Source organism: Ursus maritimus, unplaced genomic scaffold, assembly GCF_017311325.1.
Source record: "Ursus maritimus isolate PB19 unplaced genomic scaffold, ASM1731132v1 scaffold_27, whole genome shotgun sequence".
NCBI classification, from domain to species: Eukaryota; Metazoa; Chordata; class Mammalia; order Carnivora; family Ursidae; genus Ursus; species Ursus maritimus.
Genome location: NW_024425230.1, coordinates 9084656 through 9112286, shown reverse-complemented (window position 1 = coordinate 9112286; position 27631 = coordinate 9084656). Strand labels below are relative to the sequence as shown.

General features: G+C 46.4%; 1 protein-coding gene across 1 annotated transcript in view; it reads right to left on the bottom strand.

Moving 5' to 3' along the window:
• The window catches only part of ADAMTS17 (ADAM metallopeptidase with thrombospondin type 1 motif 17), a 341420-nt gene that overhangs the window by 16807 nt on the left and 296982 nt on the right, over window positions 1-27631 (bottom strand). Inside the window, exons 19-20 of the mRNA XM_040642697.1 lie at window positions 4794-4998; window positions 816-968 (exon numbers count right to left, since the gene is read on the bottom strand). Of these exons, the coding sequence (XP_040498631.1) occupies window positions 816-968; window positions 4794-4998 (358 nt within the window). The remainder of the gene's footprint in view (window positions 1-815; window positions 969-4793; window positions 4999-27631) is intronic.

The window sequence follows — 27631 nt, the reverse complement described above, 5'->3', positions numbered from 1 at the left end:
GCAAACTTGGGGTGAAGAGACATCAAGAGAAGTGAATGGGGAGTTTTCAGTTGCGAAGACCAAAAAAGAAACAGGAACACCCTCTATGCTACCATTAGAACTTTTCCTTAGAAAAGCAAACGTTAGTGAATGTCAGTAGAAACTCTGCGGTTCTTGGGAAAAGGTCCTCTAGCAGGTCTCCTGGCTGGTGCTCACATGTGACAGTGGTACCTACCTCAGCCCCCTGGGAAATAGGCGTCAGAGGTAACAGGTTCATAGATACCAGGGGAATGAATAAAAGAAGAGCTGAACAGCGAAGAAGTTTTCACATCTGATTTACGTTGTGGTGCTGTTTCACCCTCTTGGCCTCCCCCTCTGCCCTCTGGGCTGCAGGCCAAGCTCTAGAAGATGGCTTTTCCTTTCTGCCACCCTGAGGGCCCCCACCTGCCTGCCCCTGCATCATACAGGTCCTCACCCAGCGGTCCTGAAAGTGAAGGGAAGTGCTGTTTGCCTCTGAGCCCCTGTGTGTCTGCCTCGGCCAAGGCTCCCCCGTGTTTACGAGGCTTTGTGATGGCCGGTGGCCAAGCCCCCCACAAGATTCTGGGGCACAGCCAGCACACAGCACAGGGCCGCCAACTGGCATCCGGAGCACCCTGCTTCATGCTTCGGGGGGCGTTCGGTTTCCTTCCGACTGCACACGGCACAGGGTCATGGGCAGGTGCAGAGCTTGGAGAGAAAGCGAACTTGCGTGGGTAGACTGGGTCTGCCTCATGCTCCTGCTTGCAGAGCTCCCCGTGCTACCGGGCAGGGTGGAGACGCAGGCCCGCCAGACTCACCTTGGACCAGTCCCCAGTCTTCCACTCGTAGCAGCCCGAGTAGTCCTCGCACGCCTCCTCTGCTTTGGGCCTCGTGGACGCGTCGCATTTTCCTTGTGAGTTGGTGCACGTCACAGTTCGTTTTTGCGTCCCTTTGCCGCACGTGGCTGAGCACTGCAAGACACCATTTGGATGTTTAATCCGGTCTGATTCAGCTCAAGGTCATCAACGCCTATTAAGTTGCAACAATGTGCCAGACCCAGTGCTGGGGACCCAAGGATGAGGATGTTCCTGGGCTTCTAAAGTCTGAGGCACATGGTACCAGCTGTGACTCCAGCCAAGTGGCCAGTGATGCGGGTGGGGCCACCAGAGCAGGGAGAGCTCGAGGTACCAGAAGACCAAACTAGGAATTTAGTGGCCTGCTACCAGGTCCAAAAGACCGGCGCAGTGGAGAAGTTCACGGGGCAAATGCTGGTGGACCCTCAGGCAGAGCAGGGAACGGGGCCAGGAGAAGCCAGGGAAGAACACCCAAGCAAAGATGTCCGAGGCCCCTGACTCCTTCCAACTGGCCTCTAGCTCCGTGCACTCTGCCGGGGCCAGCCTGGGACAAAAGCACAGGCTCAGGGGGGAAAGCCGAGCCACAGGTGACTTTCACGTTAGGCCGTTGGCAAGCTCTTGCGGAGAGCTACAGACTGTGTTAAGGGTGGATGCCAAGAACGTCACCGAGCAATGGTCCCTGTGGTAATTTACCTACCTCCCAGGAGACACCGCAAGAGAAAGTGTGGTGAGGGGACCCAAAGAGGGCCTGAGGAATGACAAATCACGTGCAAGCCCTGAGAGTTCAAGATTCCCATGCCCTCGGGCAGCAAGAGTCATGGAAGGAGGAGTGAGAGGTGGGGTGGCAGGGTGTAAACAGGGCGGACTTGACGGGTGTATCTGGAGCCTGGTCCTGGCATGCTCCCCCTGCGCTCAGGGAGGGACCTCGTCGGGCTCCTAAGAGTGGTTACCCACCTCAAACAAAGCAGAAGGAAGGCCAGGCAGAGCAGACCTAATGACCTTGGGAGGATGGACCGACAGCGTGCATGATCCGGCCTGCAAGGGGAGGTGACAGGGTCTGCAAACCCAGGGAGCTCTCCCTCTTATTTGCCGGGTACAGAAGCCCTGTCTGTCTGTACCATGGAAGCAAACAAGGAACTTGCGGAAATGTTAGGCTGAGACGTACAGACACAGTGAGGCCCAGCTCCCATCAGCTGGGTCCCAGAGCTGTGGTGGGGACAGCCCAGGCGCTGCGGTAGCACAAAATGGAGCCCTCATGATCTGAGTGTCTGCTTTCAGCCTTGCTTGATTTACCAGAAATATACAGCAGTGATATTCCTGAGCCACAGCAAACTTGATTTTTATAAAATTCCACTGCGTCCCCTGAGAAAATGCACTTAAAGGATAAGCGTTATCTCTATTTCTATTATTAACATTTATCCCAAAATGTTATGTAGCTTTATTTTTCCGATGAGTTCAATTTAGCTCTCTGAGGCTTTTTTTTTTTTTTTTTTGAGACTAACTTAGATTGGCTTGTTTTAGAAGAAATACACATGCATCAGAACTGGTTGTGGTGTTATCCGGGGGGAGCTGAAGAACTTGAGTCTTTGGTCCTGTGTGTGGGTGAGGTGTCGGCTTAATAGGACCTTGGATGCAAGGGGTCAGTCCGGGGCAGGTGTCACCCTCTTGGGCAGGATGGTTATGGCTGGAAGGGCTGCCGCCGGGAGCCTGGGTTACTGAGTTGAGGGTCATCTCTCTGCTTCTCTGCATGGTGATGCTCCCTGACCATTTCATTAGCTCTGCCTTTACTGTTCGACTTGTGGGCTCCTGCCTGGCACCAGCACCCACACCCATGTTCTTTCTTCAACTAGAAGCCTACTTCCCACTTCTGCCGGAGTTCCTGCATTGTCTTACTCTATTCTGCGTTCCCTGTCCCTTCCCCTTGAATTTCAAATGCTAACGTCTAGCTTGTTTCTTGATCAAACACTGGTTCAGCCCTTCTGACCAGCAGCCCATTGGCTGGAAGCCTTAAGCTTCGAGAAAAGGGCAGCACTGCGGGTGGGGCTTCCTCTGGAGAGACCTAGGATAGGAGACAGTCATACACTTTTGCTTCCTTCCTGGTATCTGCTCCTCATTCTAACAAAGCTGGAAAGAAGCTGGGGGCTAGACAGTAAGGGTGATCAACACTGCTGGCTATAGAAAGGCCATCTCCGCAGTAAAATACATTTCTCTGCCCCGAAACACATTTGTTGCCAGAAGAAGAAATATTGAAGGGGCTTCAGCATTGGGATGCCTGGGTGGCTCAGTTGGTTAGGCGTCTGCCTTCAGCTCAGGGTCCTGCGATGGAGCCCTGTGTCAAGCTCCCTGTTTAGCAGGGGGTCTGCTCCTCCCTCTCTCCCTGCCCCTTCCCCTGCTTGTGCTCTCTCTCTCTTTCAAATAAATAAATAAAATCTTTAAAGGGGCTTCGGCATGTGGTGAAGCAGTAGAAATACCAGTTTGGTGAGCATTTCGTCAAAGAGGGCAAGATTTGATTCCAAGTTGAATGTTCAGAAAGAGGCATGTGACTCAAGCCTGGACTGAGCCAGAAGGAGACTGACTGGTGTGGACACTATTTCAGTACTGGGATCAGGTACACACGGAGATAGAGACGGGAGAACAGAGATATTTCTTTAAATCTTGCTTCAATTGTCTCACATTTTCCAATCTGGCGTTCCTTAATGCTAGGGTGATAGCTGATAATGTCAGGGTTGGTTTTTTTGGTACAGACATTATTTTTTTTTTTTCTATGAGAAAGAGTCTGAATGGAAAATTTATGGCTTTGATCTGATTAAAGCATAAATCTTGTTTGGATCAAAAGCCAGGTGATCAAGGACCTCAGGCTCAAGGTGGATTGGCGGGGGTGGGGGGAGACTACATGCCTGCCCCTACCCCTCCAGCAAGTAGCCCCCCTCCCTAAAAGAGGTCCCTTGAAGGTTCAACTTACAATCTTAAGTACATATAAAAAAAATCAAAATTTTAAAAACTCTCTCTTTTCCCTAAAATATCATAAGGTCAGGCTAAAGACTCCGGTCTTTAAACGGGTACATGTCAAGATCTGTCGGAAAAGTAAACCCCATTTCAGAGCAGCCAATGGCAGACTTTTCGTTCATTAAGAATGGGCTGAATACTTTCTTATTCAAAATAATTCCAACTGTTTGGCATAAAAAGGAACTTTAAAAATATTTTCCACACTGAAGAGTGTCTTGGATTTAGCCTTTCTGAATTTCCTAGAACACATTTGATGGAGGACCTGAGGAAACTTGCCCTTTATTTAGCTATTTTTTGGTATTATGGCCAAACAGTCGAAATCATTAATGCAAAGTCAACGCAAAGCCTTGAAGGATGATATTACCAAAGATAAAATATTTCCAGAATCAGTCTTTCAAGTTAAAACTTAAGGCTTAATTGACCTCTTTCCAAAATGTTTCATGGCATGAGATGTGTGACTGCAACTTGCACACTACAAACTGTCCCTCCCAGCGTCCGCCTGCCTCTTACGGTCCACAAAGACAGACACAGAGTTCAAAGGAAGCTTTTGAGATCACCTTCCCAATCAGACCGCACTAGAGTTCCTATATACCAAAAGGAAATTAGAAGGTCAGTTGGTTGGTCTGTTGGTCTGTCTACCTACCTATCTATCCATCCATCCATCCACCCATCCATCTTTACATGAGACTTCATAGCAAACAGGACTGAACTGTGGTAAATATTACCAAAAACATATATATGATCAAAAACACATTACCCATGTTTGTTTAGCCATACTGTCACCTCAGATGGAATTTAAGAATATGTGAGCTAGAATACATCTTTTAGTTACCTGGGGGCTGGCAAGGACTGTGATACTTGGGTTTGAGTCAGAAATACCATAGAGGGAAACCACCATGTTGGGGTCCCTGTGGACAAGGCAGCCCAGGCACCCACCTGTGACCACTCAGATGCCTCCCAGATAGACAGACAGTCCTGGCCTTCGCAGCTCTGCACTGGTGCTGGCCGGGGGCCCGGGCAATAGAGGGGCCGTGTGGTGACGTGGGTGCCGTTCTGTAGCTGGTATACGCAGGTCACCTCCCGATGCTGGATGCCCTTCTCACAGGTTGCTGAACAGGGGCTCCATGGGCCTGCCACCCACCTGTCCAGGAGGAGGAGAGACAGTGAGAGAATAACTGGGTGGGGAGGCCAGCTTCCCTGAGGGCCTTCTAGACACATCATGGAGTCTTGGGCCTGTAGTGTGAGGGAGGGAGATGGACGCGAGAGCTTTGTAATCGACTTTTGAAATAATTCTGAAGTATTAGAGCAGAGGGAGTCACATAAGTCGAGTGGGTCAATGGCTTATTCAAAACAGAAATCCTTCTGCACACAACACCTCTATGGCAGAGTGAATTATTGTTCCTGAGGGGTCGCTCTCCCTGCGGCGGGATTACATATCCCACCCACTGTCTATGCCATGCTTTGTTCTATGGGGTGTGAGCAGACATGAAGCTGGCCATGTCCCAGCAGAAGCTTCGAGTGTGATTATGTGGTTTGGCTCTGCTTTCTCTCCGTTTCCTGCCCTCTGCCATGAGACGAGCAGGTCCCAACCCAGGGGACACTCTGGCGGCTGAGCTCTGTAATAACGGACACCGCTGTCAGCCACTGAGATGCTGGGGTTGTTCGTCACCGCAGCAAAACTGGCACAGCCCTTGACAAAGGCGCCCCAGTGTCAGCTTGCACACGCCAGGACCAGGTACTCCCTGCTTTCCAAAGAGTGGCTGGGGACTGTTGCTCTTGAGGCAGCTGCGGGGCTGGGACAAGACTGAGTGGTGAAAGAGCTCCACTAAAATCTGGCCTCCCTGCCTTCTATTCAATGTCCCCAATTCCACCAGGGTCTCTGTTGGCCTCAAGGTAGGGGCAAGAAGCCAGGCAGTTGGAAATCGTGATTTCTCAGGACACAAATGGGGCTTTGAATGCCCTTTGGGGGACACAAAAGGACTCTCTCCTCCTTCGGCCCCTGTATGAGCCTCAGATCCTCCCAGCTCTCAGGAGCTCCCCACCTGACAACATGGCTCAATCCATTGTTGGCCGGCTCTGATCACCATTCAGTGCCTCCTCATCCGTCAGAACAGTCCTAAGCTCCTGAAATCAAATCTGATCATGCCATCCTACTGTTTAGAAACGCCGGTATTGTCTTCCCACCGGCAGCGTTCTTGAGGGGACACTGGGTGGGGCCGGGCCTCTCTTCATCTCCAGTTCCAGCTTACTTGCTCATTCATCCTTCCCAGCATGGCACATTCACGGAGGCCTTCCCATGTGCCAGGCACTGTTCTAGGTTCTGATGATGAGGCAGGAAACAAAACAAAGCCCTGCCCTCTGAATCTTCCCATCCTGATGGGCACAGACAGTAAAGCAAGGAACAATATGCGATAGACTAGAACACAATTGACTACAGTGTATATATCATGCATGAATAGAGAAGATGCCGCACGGTGGTGTGTGCTTTAGTCAAGCAGTACAGGGCAGACCAGGGAGGAGGTGAGGGGGGAGCACACAAGGTGGCAGGGATGGCCCCACGGATAAGCTGACGTGTGAGCAGAGCCTGGAAAGAAGAAAGTCAGTCATGTGGTTCCTTGGGAAAGGACTTCCAGGCAGTGGGCACAGTGGGTGCAAAGGCCCTAGGGAAGAGTGTGCTGGCAGGGCTGAGGAGCAGCAAGGAGTCCTGTGTGGCTGGGGGAGGGGTGAAAAGAGGGAGGGAGACAGAGAGAGGAACAAGAGAGAGGACAGGGTGAGATCCTGCAGGCCCTGGCTGGCCATTGTGGCTCTTGTTTGAATTAGATGCAGACCCAGAGGGTTTGGAGAGAGGAGTGATGTGCCCTCCAGGCTTGGAGAGTGTCATTCTGGCTCTGGGCAGATACCAGTCTACAGGGCGGCAGCAAGGAGGCCAGGGAGGAGGCGACTCCACCAGTCCAGGCAGGATGTGAGGGTGGTTTGTACCAGCTGGGGACGGTGGCAGTGGTTGGGCTAAATGTTGAGAAGATGGAGGTACCCAGGCCCCTTCCCTCCACCCCTATACTGTTCCTCCTTGTCCCTTAGGGAAAGCTTAGGCCACCTCCTCTGACTTCCAGTCCCCTTGCGAGAGCTCATCACTGTCCTGCACACGCTCCCAGGGACTAACTGCAGGGAAGCTCCTCTTACCAGACCCCTTGCTTATGCTGTGGGTCAGAAGTGACTGTGGCGACCCTGGGGAGTGAGGTCAAGGGACATAGTGCCTGTAAGCTGCTTACACCAACACCTGGCACGCCTAAGCCTGTGTAACTCTTGGCAATTGTCCTTCTTTATCTCCTCGGCAGGAGATGATGAAGTCCCAGAGGGCAGTGAGCAAATCTCACCCCAATTTCAGCACCTGACAACTGCCTGAACAGCACTGTCGGAACGAAACCAAATCCTACCCGTTTCTCCTCGTTCTGGTCTTTGGAGTAAGATGATTGCCTTCTTAAATATTTGAAGATAGCTCTTTTGTTCCCCTTTTAAGCTTTCCCTTATCTTGATCAAAATAATTTGCATGTGGCAGATTCTGAATCCTTTCCGTTCTAATTCTCTCATCAGTCACTACTGTTCTCAAAATGGATTACTCTGTCGTGGGCAAAATGGCCCAGATGTGGTCTGAAAGCATCAGGAGAGAATGTGATGATTCTGTCCCTCTTTAAAAGGAAGCTCTGTGTTCATTAAAGCAGCTCACTACGTGTGTTTTTAAGCAAGTGGACTGCACCTCTGTTAGCTCCTGACTTCTCTTCTTCTCTCCCGAACGGACTCTCAGTGGATCTCCTTTGACCTGACCTTTTCCCATGGACTTTGTGAATACAAATGTCAGGCTCTACATTGAGACCTGTTTAGGGCTGCTGTGTTGACCTCAACTATGGAAAGAGCTTTGTATCCCCCTCTTGTCTTTTGTATCTGCTGTGCTTCCTGGGGCCAAGCTGGGGAGTGGGACCTCTGTGTCCTACTTGCGGGAATGTCACCTGCCCGTGGGCGTGCATGCTGTTGGCCCGGGGCGCCAGCATCTCCATTCCGGGGCACAGGAGCAGAGCATGGGCTCTAGGGAATATGCAAGTTGACGCTGGTCTACACAAAGGTCACATCCGAGCGGTGGAGGGATGGGGAAGTGCTGGGAGAGGTTNNGCAGTCCTGCCTCAGACGTCTCCTACGCCTGCTGTTCCGTCACAGGCTGGAAATGTCAGACCCGCGGGGATCAGATTCCTGTAGAGCTGGGAGGGGTTACCTTTCTTCCCTGTTCTTCTTTCCTTTGCCTCTGATGTCTCCTGGGCCTCTGAGGTGCTTTGCAGAAGGATGACAGAAGGGAAAACAGCCCATGCATCTCTACTTCCCTTTCCAGAAGTATCCTTTGACCCCCTGCAATGTCCTTCCTTGCTTTGGCAGAAGAATGGGAGACAGAGCCCTAAGCACATGCAGAGGCACATGACACTTATCTGTGGTCTGCCCTGCTCCCTAGCGGGGGGTCCTCTATCTCCGGAAGCTGTGTAGAAGGGCTCCCCCTACTCCCCTCCTTGGAGGGCTAACTGCTGTTAGATGTACTGAGGACGTGCTGGGATTCAAAACAAGCCCTTTCTGAGGCCACGGCAGCCTCCTGAAACCACTGTGGTTCTCACGGACCCCGTGATGGGGTGAGAAGAGGGCACGAACGCACTCCACACCTGCAAGTCACACAGGGGGCAGCTCACGGTGGCACCTTCCCACTCCCTGCCCCCTTTGCCTTTCCTTCTCCAGCTCCAACTTCCCAGCTCTGCAGAGGGTTCCGGACATAACAGATGCAAATGCGGCACGACGACTCAGGAGACAGACAACCAGCCAGACCATCAGTGCATGAGGGTCACTGCCCCCGCAGAGGAGAGCACAGGGCTGTGGCGGCCCAGGGAGGCGCCGCACGGCATCTTAGGGTGAGTCTGGGGGAGGCGATGTCTGAACAGACCCTTAAATTACAAGCAGAGGTAGCTGGAAATAAACTCGGTTGTTGTATATTGTGTTACTCAGGGGCCCTTTGTCATGCTAATATTTGATAGATTTAAAAACAGTCATAGCAGTGTTGACTCACTATACTGCACACCTGAAATGATATTACACTGGATATTGACTAACTAGAATTTATTTTTTTATTTTTATGTTTTTTAAAGATTTTTATTTATTTGAGAGAGAGAGAGAGAGAGAGATAGCGAGAGAGAGCACGAGCAGGGGGCAGGGAGAGGGAGAAGTAGACTTCCCACTGAGCAGGGAACCTGACGTGGGGCTCCATCCCAAGGTCCCCTGGGATTGTGACCTGAGCTGAAGGCAGACGCTTAACCGACTGAGCCACCCAGATGCCCCCTAACTGGAATTTAAATAAAAAACTTAAAATAAAAACAGTAATAGGAAAATATCTGTGCCCCTGTTCATGGCAGCATTATTCAGGGTAGCCAAGGCAAAAGCGAGTGTCCGCTGGTGTATAAATACAGAAGCTATGGTAAGTACGTACAATGGAATAGCATTCAGCCTTATAGAGGAAGGACACATCGCAGTCTACAGCATGGATACCCCTGGAGGACATTATGCGGACTGAAATAAGCCAGTCACAAACGATCCCACTCCGGTGAGGTAACTGGAGTAGAGTCAAAGAGACAGAAAGTAGAATGGGGGCTGCCAGGTTGGAAGGAATGGCGAGGTCATGTCTAACGGGCGTGGAGCTGCACGTGAGCAAGGGATAGACAGAGTTCTGGAGAGAGTCGGTGGTAGGGGCTGCACAGCTCTCAGAAGGTACTTAATGCCATTGCACTGTAGGTTAAAAAAAGTTAAGGTGGTAAATTTCATGTGCATTTGACTACAATTTAATTTTAAAAAATGATGGTTAGATACAGGGAGTAGATAGTGAGAAAGGGACAAGAAAGTGACGTGTCTCCCCAGTTCCAGGGAGGCAATGATGAGTCAGGAAAAAAGGCTGGTGGCTCAGCTCTGTGCAGCCACATTATAGCCATGGAGATCTGTGCACAGCGTCCTCACTGTGTGCTGGCAGCCCCGCCTGAAATGCGGGAGGAGCCGGCTACGGGACACACACACACGCACACTGCCGGGGATCAGGGCTATTGCTCAGCTAGACTATATTTTTGCTCCCGATCTTGACAAACAGACAAATACCTCAGCGAGGTATGGGAAGGAAAAATTACTTTCTGGAAACTCTGGTTTTGGTGGCTGAAAGAAACTATTTCACCAGAAGGAGTATGCGGCTGTGGGAGGCCGGTCTACACTGCAGACCCTCACCATGCAAGTAAACATCCGAATAAAAATCCCATTAATTCCAAGTCCAGGAATTTGAGAAAGGAGCTGCTGTTCCATACAAAGGAACATGCTGTTCCAGACATGTGATGATGACAACTTAAGTCTGCTTTTTTTAAACCTGTGCCCCCTAAAAACCTTAACAGTGACATTGACTAGCTACGTTTGAGTTCGCAGATCTTCTTAAAAGCAGCAAACTCACTCTTGAGGAAGCCACCGTTAATGCTTTAGTTCAGGCCGCCCTTCCTTGGCTGCTCTGCAGTCAGGAAGGACTGGATTCCTTTCCTGTCCTGCAGGAAACAGACTCGGCTCCTCGCACACACTTCAAGTTGATCGTTCTAATCAGATCCTACCTGAGACCTTGTATTCTTTGTTTTTAATTGCTGCTGTAGCAAATGACCATAAACAGAACGGCCCAAAGCAACAGATTTAGTATTTAACACTTCTGGAGGCTGGAAATCTGACATGGGTCTCACCAGTCTAAAATAAAGGCGTTGCCGCCAGGGCTGGTTCCTTCTGGAGACTTTGGGAAGACCTGCCTTTTCCCACTTCTAGATGCTGCCCCCGTTCCTTGGCTTGTGCTGTTTTTCTCCATCTTCAAAGTTAGCTGTGTCAGGTCAAGTCCTTCTCACACTGTATCCCCCAACATTCTCGTCTGCCCTCCTCTTCCACTTTTAAGAACCTCTGTGACTGCACTAGAGCCATGCTGACGCTTGCTACAGGATAATCTATTTTAAGGCTAAGCTGATTAGCAACCTGTATTAGTTTGCAAGGGCTGCTGGAGAAAGGACCGCAAACTAGGTGGCTTAAACCCCCAGAAAGTTCTGGAGATTAGAAGTAAAAAATCAGTGTCGGTAGGGTTGGCTCCTTCTGAGGGCTCTGAGGGATCTGTTCTATGCCTCTCTCCTAGGTTCTAATGACAGCTGGCAAACCTTGGCATTCCTCGCTTGTGCATGTGTTACTCCAATCTCTGCCTATGTCTTCACATGGCATCTGCCCTGTATCTCTGTGTCCTTATAGAGCTGTCTTTAGAAGGACTCTAGTCAGATTAGATGAGGGGCCCACCCGACTTCACTGTGCCCTCATCTTCATTAATTACACCTGTAAGGGCCCTATTTCTAAAAACGTCACATTCTGAGATACTGAGGGTCAGGACTTCATTTTTTTTTTAAAGATTTTATTTATTTATTTGACAGAGAGAGAGAGAGAACACAAGCAGGGGGAGTGTGAGAGGAAGAAGCAGGCTCCCAGTGGAGGAGCCCGATGCGGGGCTCGATTCCAGGACCCTGGGATCACGCCCTGAGCCCAAGGCAGATGCTTAACGACTGAGCCACCCAGGCGCCCTGAGGGTCAGGACTTCAACATCTTTTTTGCGGGTGGGCAGTTGGGGGAAGGATACAATTCAATCCATACCACAACTTTAATTCCAACTGCAACCCTCTGATTTCCTCCATTTCCCTTTGACATGGAATCTAGCATATTCACGAGTTCCAGAAATTAGGATATAGACATGTTTGGGGGGTGTTATTTTGCCTACCCCAGGCCCATCACATTCACAGTTCTGAGAAATTTCAGCTCCTATTCGAAATGCACTTTCTATTCAAATCTTGATTTGGCTGAGATTTAAACTAGGCAAAGATCTTGTGAAATCTGCTGAAATGTGACTTAGTGGCTACAGAGAAAGAACAGCATATTCAGGATTCCATTCTTTTGACACAGTTATTTTACGTTGAATAAAAAGTGAACCCCAAATACAGAAAACCAGAGAGAGAACACTGGTAGGTCATTCATTTTCAACAACTTCAAACTACAAAAAAAAAAAAAAAGAAAGAAAAAAAAAAAAAGAAAAGTGTGAGGTGTATTTCAATACAAGAGGTGCTCAAGCTAACAAGTGTTGTGTCTATGGAATTCAGTCGACTTTATCTATCTCCAAAATGTATCAGTAAGAAGGATCTGGCATCGGCTGAGCACCAATCTGGGCCGACCTCTGTGCCAGGGATGTTTCCTGCATTAGCTAAATTACCCAAAGAAAGGAAACGAGATGCCTGTATGTGACAATCTGAGCAGCTGTTATGGAGACAAACACCAGGCATGGCATCATATAAGCCACATGTAAAACATCACAGCATAAAAAGAATGATGGGAAACAGCTCAGAAGGTCCAGGAAGCTGCAGGGCAGGTTAAAGAGAGAACAGCTACTGTACAAAGTACACTGGCTTTGTTCAACCCCAGCTTATGTGTCCTCCAGACACATGAGTTTCAACTGGATGCCAAGTTCTTAACCAAGGGTTGGGGCACCTGGCTCAGTGTCCCCACATTCACAAAGCTCTGGCGAAAGTGTGCTCCTTGGGGGAAAGAGAAACATATAAACAGACAATTTCTTCACTATCTGATAAGTGCTGTGGAGGAAATGGAGCTTGAGTTGGGTCCAAAGTGAAGTTGGCCAACCAAAGCAGCAGGGCTCAGTGCTCCCACAGAGAGAGCCTGCCCATGACATGCCAAGGAGAGAGTGTGTGCAGCCGCCTGGTTTGGGATGGCTGGTTCTCGAAGAGTACTTAAAGGTGGGTGGACGAGAAACTGCCTTGGCTGTCTCCGGTAATCATGAACCTTGGGGCAAGATGATGGCCTTCACCGAGGCAGTGGTGGAGGAATGGAAAACAGATATAAGACTATTTAAGAGTGAGGCTGACAGGGCTTTGGGTATGTGGGGTCAGAGACAAAGGGGGCAAGAGTCAAGCTCAAGATTCCAATGGGCTCAGAGGACGCCAATGGTGCCTCCACTGTGAAGGAGAACACGGGGAGAAGACTTGGCCTGGGGGCAGAAGGCTGGGCACTACTTGGAGAAGGTCCGGTTGAGGCAGCCACTGGGTAGGTGAGTAGTGCTGGGAAGGGTCTGAAGGTGCAGTTCTGGAGGTCAGGGGTGCGGTCTGGGGTGGAGACACAAGGTGGGAAGTCATCAGCAAGAAGGTCATGGTAGAAAGCCAGGTAAGAACAACTCACCTGGGGAGCTTCTCCAGGGAGAAAAGAGGACAGAGGACAGATGGCAGGGGCTGGGAATGCAAGCATCTATGATTGGAATAAGGAGCCAGAGAAGGGGCAACCAGCTAGGCTAGGGAGGGCAGGAGGACTGTTCAAGAGATGCCAGACAGGGTTGGGTTGGAAGAGGCCTGAAAAGTATTCTCCGGATTTAGCCACCAGGAGGTGTTGCTGACCTGGGAGAGGCCCCGGGCAGAATGGGGTGCCAATGCTGTGAATGCTCCGTTGAATGAGGGTGGAGAAGAGAGACTTTGTGGATGCCCCTTGAACAAACCTGGTTTGATGCCTACACAGTGGGCTCCACAGATCTCAGTCTTGGGGTAATGCCCGTGCTTTGGAAACCAGGCCTGTCCTCATGGTAGAGGTAAGGAAGACATCTCACCATTCTCCTTGGGGCTCTGTTCAAGTGGCTGCTCACGGAAGAAACATGAGTGAGAGGGGACATCTGTGTGAGAAGGAAGTCCTGAGAACTGAGGGGTGGAAGCAGCAGCTCTAGAAAAGGCCAGGAGCTTCCTCTCGTGGACATGTCTGTCTAGAAGAGCAATCCCCACCCACTGGCAGGAGCTCTGGGAAAAGTCATCCTAGGCCAGATGGCAGAGCAGGTGACCTGTCAGAGACATGCACAATATCCGAGATGCAGGTGGCCAGCAGCGGCGGGAGGCCATGGGCTGGGTGAGTAGAGAGAAGGTGTGAGGGGAAGGCTGGGACTCAGCCAGGGTTTGCCACTGTCTCCCCCTTGGGATTTGGTGGCAGAGTCTTGGCCAGTTAGGTTAGCCTACTTTGAAAAAGGGTCTGGGTTCTGGTAAGACTGACCTTGTCCATCCCTAAACCAGGAAGGATGCAGGAAGTCTGATTTGGAAAGCCAGACAGATCATAGCTCTCCCTTTTCATTTAGAAAGTTTGAAGAGGGGTGCATGAGTGGTTCAGTTGGTTGGGCGTCTGCCTTCGGCTCAGGACATAATCCTAGGGTCCTGGGATCGAGCCCTGAGTTGGGCTCCCTGCTCATCGGGGAGCCTGCTTCCCCTCTCCTCCCCGCTCATGCTCTCTCTTTCTATCTCTGTCTCTCTCTCTCAAATAAATAAAATCTCAAAAAAAAAAGTTTGAAGAAAGCTTGAAAGCACAGGCTCACATTTGCCCTCCGGCGGGTCAGCCCTATACTCTCTGAGGGCATGATCACCCCTCTGCTTTGTGACGTGGTCCTTTCCCACCGCCATCTTGATTTGCACCACCAGAGCTCCCAGAGGAAGGCTGCTCAGGGCTGGCTAGTCCTGTGTTCAGATGGAGAAACCACTGGGAGAGGTGGCTGGGCTGGCCCAAGGCCCACCAGTTATTAAGGGGAGGGAGTCCTCTGTGTCCAAATCCAGGGGCTTTGTTCTTTACTTATACAATTACGCTTCTGGTTAGGGTACACCTGACCACCCTCATCATGATGTCCTGTAAGTCAGGGGGGCCTACTTTAGTCAGATGTTCTCAGATTCTATGAAGCCCACATTCAGGACCCAGACTTGGGTCTTTACTCCACTGACTTACCAGCCATGTGACGTTGGGCAAGTGTGACCTTGGCCAGATTAGTGCTCAAGCCTCAGTTTCCTCCTCTGTAAAACGTCAGTACCAGTGTTCTCATCTCACAGGCTTGGTGGAGGATTTGCCCAGGTGATCGCTGCTGCTTGGTCAGGCCAAGATGCTGAATGCATGGGAGGTAAAGCTCCCAGGGAGATGGCTGGCACAGAGAAGCCCCCGAGGACGCGAGTCTCTTCTCATCCTCCCAGGTGTAGGGTTGCTGTCCATTGGGCAGTGAGGGTGTGGCCAAGGGAATGCAGACACCTTGCCTTGCTTTCCCACAGATGACAAAGCCTTCCCCAGGGCACCATGTGTGCTGCTGGCCTGGGAGTGAGGACACATGGCAGAGGCCAGCTGGCCAAGAGCTGGGCCCCCGGGGACCCTTCCCCAAAACACCAAGGAGGACTGTGGGCAGCGTCAGACTCCCATCTGCCTGAGTGGCTCTTACGGCTCAAGGCAGATTGGAGCCAGCAACTCCGTGAAGAAAACAATCAAAACAAGATTTTAACATGTGCCATTTATAGTCTCTGAAGATATGTGGCTGCTTTTATTGAACAGATGTCTGTGAAAGAAGGAGCGGGGCGAGAGCAACGACTGGGACTTCACGAGCTCAGCTGTGATGTTCTCCCAGGGGAACGAGAGGGACGCTTTACAGCTGCACGTTCCATTTCAACTCAGCATTTCTCCAACTAAAACTTGAGAATTATGAGTTCTCATATACATTTCCCCGAAAAGTAATATTGTTCACATACTTGTCTTTTGAAGGAGGAAATGAAAACCTGAAGGGCACAATGAGGAACAAATATGCTAGTCTGTGAATGTGAGCCTTTCTGGGCTTGAGTCTGTTAGTCCAGCCCTGAGAATCAAGATGGAAGATTGGCCGGGGTCTGAGAGCTTTCCGCATTTTCCTGAAAAGGCTTTGAATCACTGTGGTTAGTTCTCATTTGCTGGGGAAAGGAAGACAAAGAGAGGAAGGAAGGAAGGAAGGGAGGAAGGAAGGGAGGGAGGGAGGAGAAGGAAGGGAGGAAGAAAAGAAGGAAGAACGGTCAGATTTCAACACTTAGCTGAAATATAGTTTAAGGGAAAATGTTTAAAAAACGCTTTCTCTAGAGGAGGTGGGTGGGGGATGGGTGAAACAGGTGGTGGGGATTCAGGGCACACTTATCACGAGGAGCACTGAGTAAAGTATGGAAGTGCTGAATCACTATTTTGTACACCTGAAACTAATAGAACACTGTATGCTAACTACACTGGAATTAAAATAAAAAACTTGATAAAAAATGGTTTCTCTAGATATTATACCAGTTAATCCTTTTTCAGGGTTTCCTTTGTGCCAGGCAATGTTCTCAGCACCTGTCATGATTCAACTTATTTGATCCTTACGATAAACCTATATAAAGCCATTCTACAGGTGAGCAAACTGAGGCACAGAGAGGTTAAGCGCCTTGCCCTAGGTCATACATTAGTTAAGTGGAAGAACCATTTTAATGGTTCCAATGAGATATAATTCACACACCATATAATTCAGCCATATAAGGAATAAATTCAATATATTCACAAGCTACCACCACAATCAGTTTTAGAACACTTTGGTTACCCCCCAAAGAAACCCCCATATACCTTAGCTGTCATCCTCCGTGTCCCTTACCTCCGTCCCTCTCAGCCACAGGCAATCACTAGTCTACATACATTCTATCTTTATAGATCTGCCTCTTCTGGACAATTCATATACATGGAATCCTGTAACATGTGGTTCTTTGTAACTGGTTTCTTTTTCTTAGCATACTGTTCCAAAAGTCATGTACATTGTAACTATATATAGCAGTACTTCATTCCCTTTTATTGCTGAATAATATTTGATGGCATGGATATACCACATTGTATTTATCAGCTCATCAGTTGATGGGCATTTGGGTTGTTTCCATGTTTTGGCTATTATGAATCATGCTACAGTGAACATCTGTGTATAATTTTTGTGTGGATAGATGTTCTCATTTCTCTTGGGTATATTCCAAGGAGTGGAATTGCTGGATGATATGTTAACTGTATGTTTAACAATTTGAGGAATGCCAGACTTTGCCAAAGCAGCTGCACCATTTTGCAATCCTGCAGTAGTTCATGAAGGTTCTGAGTTCACCACGTCCTTATACACTTTTGCTGTTGTCTGTCTTTTTGATTATAATCATCCTAGTGGGTGTAAAATGGTATCTCTCTGTAGTTTTGTGTTATTGTGGCAAAAGATACAAACCACGAAGTTTAACATTTTAATCACTTTTAAGTGTATAGTTCGGTGGCATTAAATACTTTCTCATTGTTGGACAACCATTACCATCATCTTCCAAAATTATCTTCTTCCCAAACTGAAACTCTGGACTCATTAAACAATAGCTACCTATTCCCATTTCCTCATAGGTCCTGGCAACCATCATCGTTTCTCTATCTATGAATGTGACAACTCCAGGTACCTCCCGTAAGTGGAATCATATAGTTTTTGCCCTTCTGTGAGTGGCTTATTTAGCATAATTTCTTCAAGGTCCATCCATACTGTGGCACATGTCAGAATTTCTTCCCTTCTTGGGGCACCTGGGTAGCTCAGTGTTAAGCCTCTTAATTTTGGCTGAGGTCACAATCTCAGGGTTGGGCTGCAAGCTCAGTGGGGAGTCTGCTTGAATGTTTCCCTCTGCTTTCTCCTTCTGTCCCCCCCCCACTGCTTGCATGCTTTCTCTCTCTCTAAAATAAATAAATGAATCTTTTAAAAAATAATTTCTTCCCTTCTTAAGGCTGAATAATATTCCATTGTATGTATGTAACACATTCCATTTATCCATTTGTCCACTGATGGACACTTTTGGTTGCTTCCACCTCTTGGCTATTGTGAATAATGCTGCTATGAACATGATTGTACAAATTTTTTTGAGTCCTTGCTTTCAAATTCTTTTGGATATATACCCAGAAGTGGAACTGCTAGGTGATATGGTAATTCTGTATTTAGTTTTTTTGAGGAACCACCATACTGTTTCCCCCAACAACTATACCATTAGACATTTCAATCAGCAATGTACAAGGGTTCTAATTTTGCCACATCTTTACCAACACTTGTTATTTGCTTTTTTTTATATTAACTATCCTAATGGGTATGAAGTGATTATCTCATGATTTTGAGTGACATTTCCCTAATGATTAGTGATATTAAGCATCTTTTCATGTGCTTATTGACCAGTTGTATCTTCTTCGGAGAAATATATAACCAAGTCCTTTGCTTATTTTAAATTGGGTTGTCTTTCGTTGTTTATTATAATATATATATTATTAACATATATATTATAATATTCTAGATTTTACTCCTTTATCAAATATATGATTTGCAAATATTTTTTCCCATTATTTGGACTGCCTTTCACTCTGTTGATAGTGTCTCCAATGCATAAAAGTTTTTAATTTTGATCAAGTCCAATTTACCTATTTTTCCTTTTGTTGCCTGTGCTTTTCTTGACATATCTAAGAAATCATCGTCAAGTCCAACATTATGACACTTTTTCCCTATGTTTTCTTTCAAGAGTTTTATAGTTTTACCTCTTACCTTTGGGTCTTCGATCCACTTTGAGTTAATTTTTGTATGTGGTATAAAGTAAGGGTCCAACTTCATTCTTTTGTACGTATTTACCATTTGTTGAATTTCACTGTGGTTTGATTTGTATTTCCCTGATGGCTGATGATATTGAGCATCTACTCATGTGCTTGTTGGTCATTTGTATACCTTTGGAGAAATGTCTATTCGGATGATTTTGCATTTTTATTTATTTATTTATTTATTTATCTATTTATTTATTTATTATTTATTGTTTTAAAGAAACTATTTTTTTGTATTTTTTTATGATGTTAGTCACCACACGGTACTTCGTTACTTTTTGATGTAGTGTTCCACGATTTGTTATTTGTGTAAAACACCCAGTGCTCGTTTGTAATTGGATTGTCTTTTTTATTATTGAGTTGTGTTATTTATATATTCTAGATGCAACTACTTTATCAGATATATGATTTACAAAATTTTTCTTAATTCTTTGGATTATCTTTTCCCTTTCTTAATGACGTTGAAGCACAAAAATTTTAAATTTGAATAATGTCTAGTCGTCTATTTTTTTCTTTTGTTCCTTGGATTTTGCTGTCATATCTAAGAAACCATAAGCCTCATCGAACTTTACATCAGAAACCAGGGATGTACTGTATGGTGACTAACATAATATAATAAAAAAACATTAAAATAAAAAAAAAATACACATTAAAAAAAAACCATAAGCCTAATCTGGAGTCAGGAAGACTTACGCCTGTTTTATTTTAAGTTTTAAAGCTTTAGCTCTTACACTTAGGTTTTTGATCCATTTTGAGTTCACTTTTGCCTATGGTATGGGCTAAGGATCCCACTTCATTCTTCTGCATTCAACATCGTGTCTCAGCACAACTTGCAGAAAAGATCAGTCTTTCCCCATTGAAATGTCTTGGAATCCTTATTAAAAATCAACTGACAGTAGGGGTGCCTGGGTGGCTCAGTCGTTAAGTGTCTGCCTTCGGCTCAGGTCATGATCCCAGCGTTCTGGGATTGAGCCCTGCATTGGGCTCCCTGCTCAGCGGGAAGACTGCTTCTCCCTCTTCCACTCTCCTCGCTTGTGTTCCCTCTCTCGCTGCCTCTCTCTCTGACAGATAAATAAATAAAATATTTTTCTTTTTTTAAACCAACTGACAGTAAATGGAAGGGTTTATTTCTGGACACTCAATTATATCCTATTATTCTTTATGTCTTTCTTTACGCCAGTACCATACTGTCCTGATTATTCTAGCTTTGTAGTAATTTTTGAAATCAAGAAGCATGAGTCCTCCACCTCTACTCTTATTTTTAAAGATCGTTTTGACTCCTTAGGGCCCTTTGCAATTTCACATAAACTTTTAAAATCAGTTTGTCTGGTTTGTGCAATAAAGACAGCTGGAATTTTAATAGGGATTGTGTTATAGCAGTAGATCAATTTGTAGAATATTGCCATCTTAATATTAAGTCTTCCAATCCATGAACATGGGATATATTTAGATATCTGTTGCTTTTTCTTTCAATAATGTTTTGTTATTTTCAGCGTAGAAATCTTGTACTTCTTTTGTAAAATTTTTCTAAGTATTTTGTTTTTGATGCTACTATAAAAGGAACTGCTTTCTTAATTTCTTTTTCAGATAATTAATTGCAAGGATATGGCAATATAATAGATTTTTGTATATTGATTTTATACCCTATAACCTTGCTCCATATGCAGTTTTAACAACTTTTTTCATGGATTATTTAGAATTTTCTATATGCAATATCATGTCATGTGCAAATAGATGTAGTTTCACTTCTCCAATCCAGATGTCTTTTCATTTTCATTTCATTTTCTTGCCTGAAAATGCCTAGAGCCACAGTACAATGCTGAATATAAGTGGTAAAAGCAGACATTCTTGTCTTTCTTAGGGGGAAAACATTCAGTCTTTCCCCATTAAGTATGATAGTAGCTGTGGGTTTTTTATAGATGTTCTTTATGAGGTTGAGGAAATTCCTTTCTATTCTTAGTTTGTTGAATTATTTGATTGTGAAGGAGTATTGCATTTTGTCAACTGCTTTTTTTGTGTGTTTGTCAATTGAGATGATGATGGATTTTATCTTTTATTCTGTTGATGCGGTATGCTACATTAATTGATTTTCAGGTGATAAACCAACCTTGTATTCTTGGCATGAGTTCCACTTGGTCATGGTGTGTAATCCCTTTTATATTGCTGGATTCAATTTACCAATATTTTGTAGAGGATTTTTGTGTCTTTATTGATAAGAGATATTGGCCTGTAGTTTTCTTAAAATGTTGTGTCTAGTTTTGTTATCAGGGTAACCTTGGCCTTACAGGATGAGTTGTAAGGTGCTTCCTCCTCTTCCACTTTTTGGATGAGTTTGTGAAGGATAGATAGTAATTCTTCTTTATATGTTTGGTAAAATTTACCAGTAAAACCATCTGATCCTGGGCCTTTCTGTGTGGGAAGTTTTGATTACTAATTCAATCTCTTTACTTGTTATAGGTCTGTTCAGGTTGTCTATTTTTTCCCTCAGTTTCAATAGTTTGTGTTCCTGGGAATTTGTCCATTTCATTTAATTAATCTATTCTTTCTGCCAGAACCAATTTGTAGCACCAAATCTCCAGGTAATAATGGGGACAAATGGGGGGCTATTCAAGGGGTCAGGTGTGCCAAGGTCACTGTGTTGTTTGGGAAGACGCTAGTGATTCTGAGTAACTCTGGACTTTACTGAAACCCTGAAAGTAAAGGTATATGGGAAACATTTAAGTGTAACCATTGAAAGAACAGAGAAACAATCTATAGCTTTCAAATAATAGAAGGGAAATCAGTAAATAAGAGATGCTTGTTAGTTCTGAATATTTTGTAATCTTCAGTACTATTTCCTTTTAAACTCACAAGTTATATATATATGTATATTTTTAGTTTCTGAAAATACAGAGTAAGATGGATCATTACCTTCTTACAGCTCATTTCCAATGTAGTTTTCTTGTGCTCAAAAAACCGTGTGTTTTGTTATGTTGGTCACGATAAATATAGACTTATCAATCAACTGAAAAAGAATCAACTACCCATTACATAATGCAGAAGCAACAGGTAATCAATCATAAGAAGAAAGAAATTCATGGTCTCAATTCATACTATACAGAGAAAGGCATTCTGGATAGGTTAAAGTCTTTTATATAGGAAAGCCAAATCTTTAAAGTTCTGAAAGAACATGTAAGAAAGTAGATCTATGACCAGCAAGGTAAGGAAGGAACTGTCAAATAAGACGAAAGAAGCAAAACCCCCAAATTAAAAGTTAATCAATGCAACTAATTAAAGATAAAAGCTTCTACTCAAACACAGCATAGGTGAAAAGACAGGACTCAAAGTAAGATATTTATAATCTAGGATGTATAAAGAGCTCTTATAAATCAATTAGGAATAGATAAATAGCCTGGCAAGTTAATGGGCAGAAAACAGGAGAATCAATCACAGAGGAAGAAATATCAGTAGTTTCTATGAAAATACTAGATCTCACTACAGAGAAAGGGAATTAAAAAAAAACCAAACAATGATTTACCATTTCCTATCTACCAGACTGGCAACACTACAAAGTCTGACTAAACTAGATTTGGCCACGACCGGAGCAACGGCAACTTCTATCGTGTTGGTGACATGGTAACTATAGGTAAGCCCTTTGAGAAAGCTCGAGGTGTGCATACCTTATGACTCCGTCATTGCATTTCTAGGGATACAATTTCTTGCACATGTGCCCAAGGAAACTGGACAAGAATGTTCACTCCATAACTGTTTATATAAACCCCAACTGGCAAACGACCCAAATGTCCACCAATGGCAGAACGACTAGATAGAGAAGATGAAAGAACACAAAGTCAAAAAAACAGATGCACCAGGGTCATTCTGGAAACATGGCTAGATCCCAAAGGCAAAATGAATGTACACATGTTGGCTACGACCCTGTTGAAACACACCAGCCAATGCTTTCTCTTGTGTGTGGATACATATCTAGTGAAAGCTTGGAAATCTGAATGGGAAGCATACACACTAATGGGAGGGGCAGAGAAGAGGATTGGAGGGGTCAAGAAGGATTTTAAATGTGTCTGTAATATGTTATTACTTAAAAGATATGAAGTGGGGCACCTGGGTGGCTCAGTCGGTTAAGCGTCTGCCTTCGGCTCAGGTCATGATCCCAGGGTCCTGGGATCGAGCCCACACATGGGGCTCCCTGCTCAGCGGGGAATCTGCTTCTCCCTCTCCCTCTGCCCCTCCACCTGCTTGTGCTCCTTCTACCTCTCTCTAATAAATAAATAAAATCTTTTTAAAAAATTTAAAAAATTAAAAAAAGATATGAAGCAAATATGGCAGGGGTGAAGATGTTCAAATTGAGATGTGCAGACATAGGTGTTTATTAATCTCAGTGCTTTTCTGTATATATGAAAATGTTTGCAAGAAAAATACTTAGACACACCAGAGCCAGGCCACTACGCACCAACTGACCCTGAGTGCAAAGAGTGACCATGACTGTGGTTAACCAAGAACGTGGTGCCCAGGGCCAGGGGTAGATGCTTGGACCCCAGCCCACTGGTTCCCCTATGGCCATGCAGGTCAAATGCTGCCATATTTTTCCTTTTTATTTTTTATTATTTTTTTAAAGATTTTATTTATTTGAGATAGAGCAAAAGAGAGAGAGAGAGCATGAGCAGAAGGGAGCAGCAGAGGGAGAGGGAGAAGCAGACTGCCTGCTGAGCAGGGAGCCCAATGGAGGACTCAATCCCAGGAGCCTGGGATCCTGACCTGAGCTGAAGGCAGACGCTTCACCGACTGAACCACTCAGGCACTCCAATATCTTTCCTCTTTAAAAGCAAAGCTGAAAATCCAGCATCTTTTTGCAATCTCCTTATTTAAAAATGTTGGGGGGCGCCTGGGTGGCACAGCGGTTAAGCGTCTGCCTTCGGCTCAGGGCGTGATCCCGGCGTTGTGGGATCGAGCCCCACATCAGGCTCTTCCGCTGTGAGCCTGCTTCTTCCTCTCCCACTCCCCCTGCTTGTGTTCCCTCTCTCGCTGGCTGTCTCTATCTCTGTCGAATAAATGAATTTAAAAAAATCTTAAAAAAAAATAAATAAAAAATAAAAATGTTGGAAGTGAACTTTAAAAAAACCTTAAGATTCCCATGTGGGCCAAGCCATGTCTGCTGTGGAATCTGGCCCTGTGGTCTCCAGTCTAGGACTTCACACTTTAATATTCTGGGGAGGCAGCTGTGGTAGTTCAGACCCTCAACCCGAGTGGCCAGATGCGTATTTTCCTCTAACTCTCACCTGAAAAGACCACTCAGCCATGTCTGTTTGCCACCTGGATGCTCTGCCATTGCTTTGGTCCCCACGTTACTGTCCCACACATAGACTAGTTTGTCTTTTGGTTGGCTTAACGGGTTAGCCCCCAGAAGTCCGTCCTAAGAAGATTAGGAAAAAAGAGTCCCCCAGATTCATGACGTGACCTGGTTTTCCCAAGACACCAGTCTGAGCAGCACCAGTCCGAAATGAACACCAAAGTCCTGAGCCCAAGTGGGCAGCAGAAAACACCCAGAGGCCTGATTAACACCAGCGGGAGTCCCTGCCTGGCCGTCCCAGCCGCACAAAATTATTCAACGTGAAAACATGCAGGCAGACCTCCCCAACATTCCACCCCCGCTGCCGCTCCAGTTTGGCTATGAAAATGCTCAGAATTTCACAAGACTCTCTGAAAATGTTCCTAGGGGGAGTTCTCAAGAACTGGAGCGAGCCAGCTCTGCGTCTTCTGGAAGGGGTACAGAGGGGAAAGGCCGTTGTGTTTGGAGGGACAGAGGCAGGGCTCCAACACGACCAGCCTGAAGAGCTGGCTGACTCTGGCTCTGAGCTCGCCCTGGGAGGGTTCTGGCACACGGATTTATGAGCAAGAGAATTTACAGCTCTGCCCGCTTCCCCACCCACGACTCCCTTTAATTGCAAGCCTCACATTTGCTCCCTGCGCCCCTCCCGCCAGGAGGGCTCCCTGACTCCCCCAGAGCCATCGGGAGCCGGTCAGACCCTTTGACAACAACGTCCGAGGTGACTCTCTGTTGGGTCTATTTCAATCCCTGGTGCCTCATCATACGCTGTTGTGTTAGAAGTGGCGGCCTTCCTGGTTATGGCTTGTAAAAGACGGTGTCCCCGGTGAACCTGAGAAGAAATTCTTCAGGGTGACAAACGTCCAGGCTAGGGCCACAGGGAAAAGGCTGGTTGACACAGGACCCGAATACTTTTCAGTGGCTGGTGTCCTGCCATGCCTACCCTCCTGCCCTAAATAAAATGATGAAGGGTCTTTGATAACTCGTCCTAACAGTCCTTGATGCAGCTGATGGCTTTGACACGTCTGACACTGGTCACCACTTCACCTGATTTTTGCTGGCTTTTTCTTTGAGGTCTTAGATGCTGAGACCTCTTGCCACCCTGCCTTCTGTTCTCTGTGGCCTCCGCCTCCCCCATTCTCCGGATTTCAGCCCTCCCCTTGGTTCAGTGTTTGGCTCTTTTGCTCTCATGGCTCACTTATATTTTATTTTTCCAGACCTTACTTATGCCACAGTTTCCATAGGCACTTTGATGCAGAGGACTCCTGATTCTCCACCTTGAGAACTCTGGGCTCATGGGATCGACAGCAGAGAACGGCAGGGAATCCCACCACACCTCTGGTTCTGGGTGGGTGTGCTCATAAACCATGCCTGTTTTCCATACTGCCAAAGTCTGGTGGCCCCTTCTTTTCCAGAGACTGGCCATGAAGGGTGAGGATCAAGGGGGCAGCTCAGAATGTTCCCTAAGCCATGTCCAAGCATTGCTCAATGCCACTGAGCTAACCTCCGCAAGGAATCTCAAATCTGCCTTGCTTTCCCATTTCCAGGGCCACGCTTGCCCGGGGGTATTATAATACTCTCCTAACTGGCCTCCTCTCCTCGTCCCTTCCACGGTAATCTGTGCACTTCTGCCCTGGCTTCAGTCATGTGATTTCCTCACTCTGAAACTTTCTTTCTTTTTTTTTTTTAAAGATTTTATTTATTTATTTAACAGAGAGAGACAGCCAGAGAGAGAAGGAACACAAGCAGGGGGAGTGGGAGAGGAAGAAGTAGGCTCCCAGCAGAGGAACCTGATGTGGGGCTCGATCCCAGAACGCCGAGATCATGCCCTGAGTCGAAGGCAGACGCTTAACGGCTGTGCCACCTAGGTGCCCCCACTCTTAAACTTTCAATGGCTCCCTCGTACCTATTGTTTGTTACACCCTGGGCCCAGCAATCAAGGCCCAATCCCTTCAGCCCATGCTCCTCCATCATTTCACCAGGGATTGCTGATGTTTTTAGGAATACATGAAAGGCAACAAAAATAAGACTCTGGGCTAAGGAAAGCAAGAATCAGGCAAGGCAAGGGGAACCCAGTCTTATCTCCTGGGTTTTGGTTGGCCCCATGTACTCCTTCCCTCCCCACACTGTCTGACATTCCCTGACCCAGAGATGTGGACACTGCTCCTTCTGCTTAGTACCCTCCTCATCTCTCCCAGTTGGCCAATATCCAGTGCCTGCCCCTCCATGAGCTCTTCTGTGGGTCCTAGATGTACCCTCTTCTACGGCACTTCGAAGGTTCCTACGTGGTCTGAATGATAGGGTTTCCCCTGAGAACACCCTCACCTTGCTATGGCTGAGAGCCCCCTAGGAGGCAGGAGGCTCTGTTCTAGTTCGGGCTCTCTGGCTGAGTCTTTGATAACCTTGGCTACTAAACTTCCTCCAGGTTCAGATGTGTCCATCTGCAAAATGGGCTGAATGGCTCCTACTCATTCATTTCTCACATGGATGTGCCCACAATCAATACGGTCAACCCATTATTGTCTCCTAGCCCCTTCTGGGTTGACGCAGGTCTCAGCTAGCACATTACAGAACAGTCTAGGATCTGTACCCCATCCCCCACCAAGTACACTGACTTAGCCGCATCGTTCACAGACCTGCCCACCTCCTCTCCTCAGGGGCGGATCGCACAAAGGCAGCATGTTCTGAGCACACCCTAAACTTTGGCTCCAGCACGTTGGACACTGTGTATTAACGCTGCTGGCTAATAAAACAACCAGCAGTTTCCTATAAAAAGTTACAGTGGGATAAATCCACAATAAAATATTCATGCCCTTTACTTCACTTCACAGAAAGATTCAAACATCCCAACCAAATGGAGTCACAGCAGATGCTGGGCAGATGTTCCGCACGCAAGCAAATGAGAGACAATAATTAGTCTCAATTAAGTTCTCAATAAATTATGTAACAGAGACCTTTAGCCACTCAGCCCAAAGTGCCTTGCTGGGCCAAAGTCAGTGAACCTGGTCCAACATGATTTAGAAACTCTGGATTGCTTTGGATAATTCATGTTGTGAGTAAATTGCACAGAGTCTTGGCATGAGAGGAAATAATGAATACCATAACCACTTTCAATTGAAAATAATAATTTGTTAATAATTTTAACAGCTAATGAGCTACAGCAAATGTGTCCCTGAGCCCTCCAAACAGAAAGGAAGGAGATTCATTTTATTCCTGGCTTCATTAAGTCTCTGGCATTAAATCACCGACATACTTTTGAGATTTTTATTCAGCAAGTATGTCAGAATGATCTGTTTCACTAAACATTGCTTCTCTTTGATCTTTAAAAACTGTTTCCTAAGTATCTGTTCAGTGAGGTGTCTCTGTCTAACTGGACTTTAGGGATTTCCCCCCACGATGGGCACACGAGACTGGCTGCTCCGACTCCACCTTCCAGAACCTGAGAGAAGAGACTTCTAGATCCCAAGTCTCCTCAGAGTTTTGTGACACCTTCTCCCTCCTCCTCCAAGTGTTGCATGCTGTCAATTTTTAGGAGAAGAAAATAAAATTTTATTTAGACAACTGTAGAGAATGTTCCACCCCCAGGTGAAATACCTGGGATCACTCAGAGTCCGGATCCCCCTCCCTTCACGCTCCAAGGCCTGGTCACATTTTGCTGTGGATGATCCTTGTCCAAGCACTGGCCTTACCCCTGGCACTTTTGACGGGAAGTTTCCAGCATAGGGCTTTGTGCTCGCTGAAGACCCAACAAACGTTTTTTTGAATGTAATTGAATTCATGGTTGTCAATGAAGAAAATCGAGAAGTGATCTGGAGCTTCCTAAAATGATCTTTGTGTTCGTCTCCAGGAGATCTCTGTCCACACTTTCACTCATTTTAGGAATCTTTTCTATAGTCACATTTTTGTTTACTTGGTAGAAATT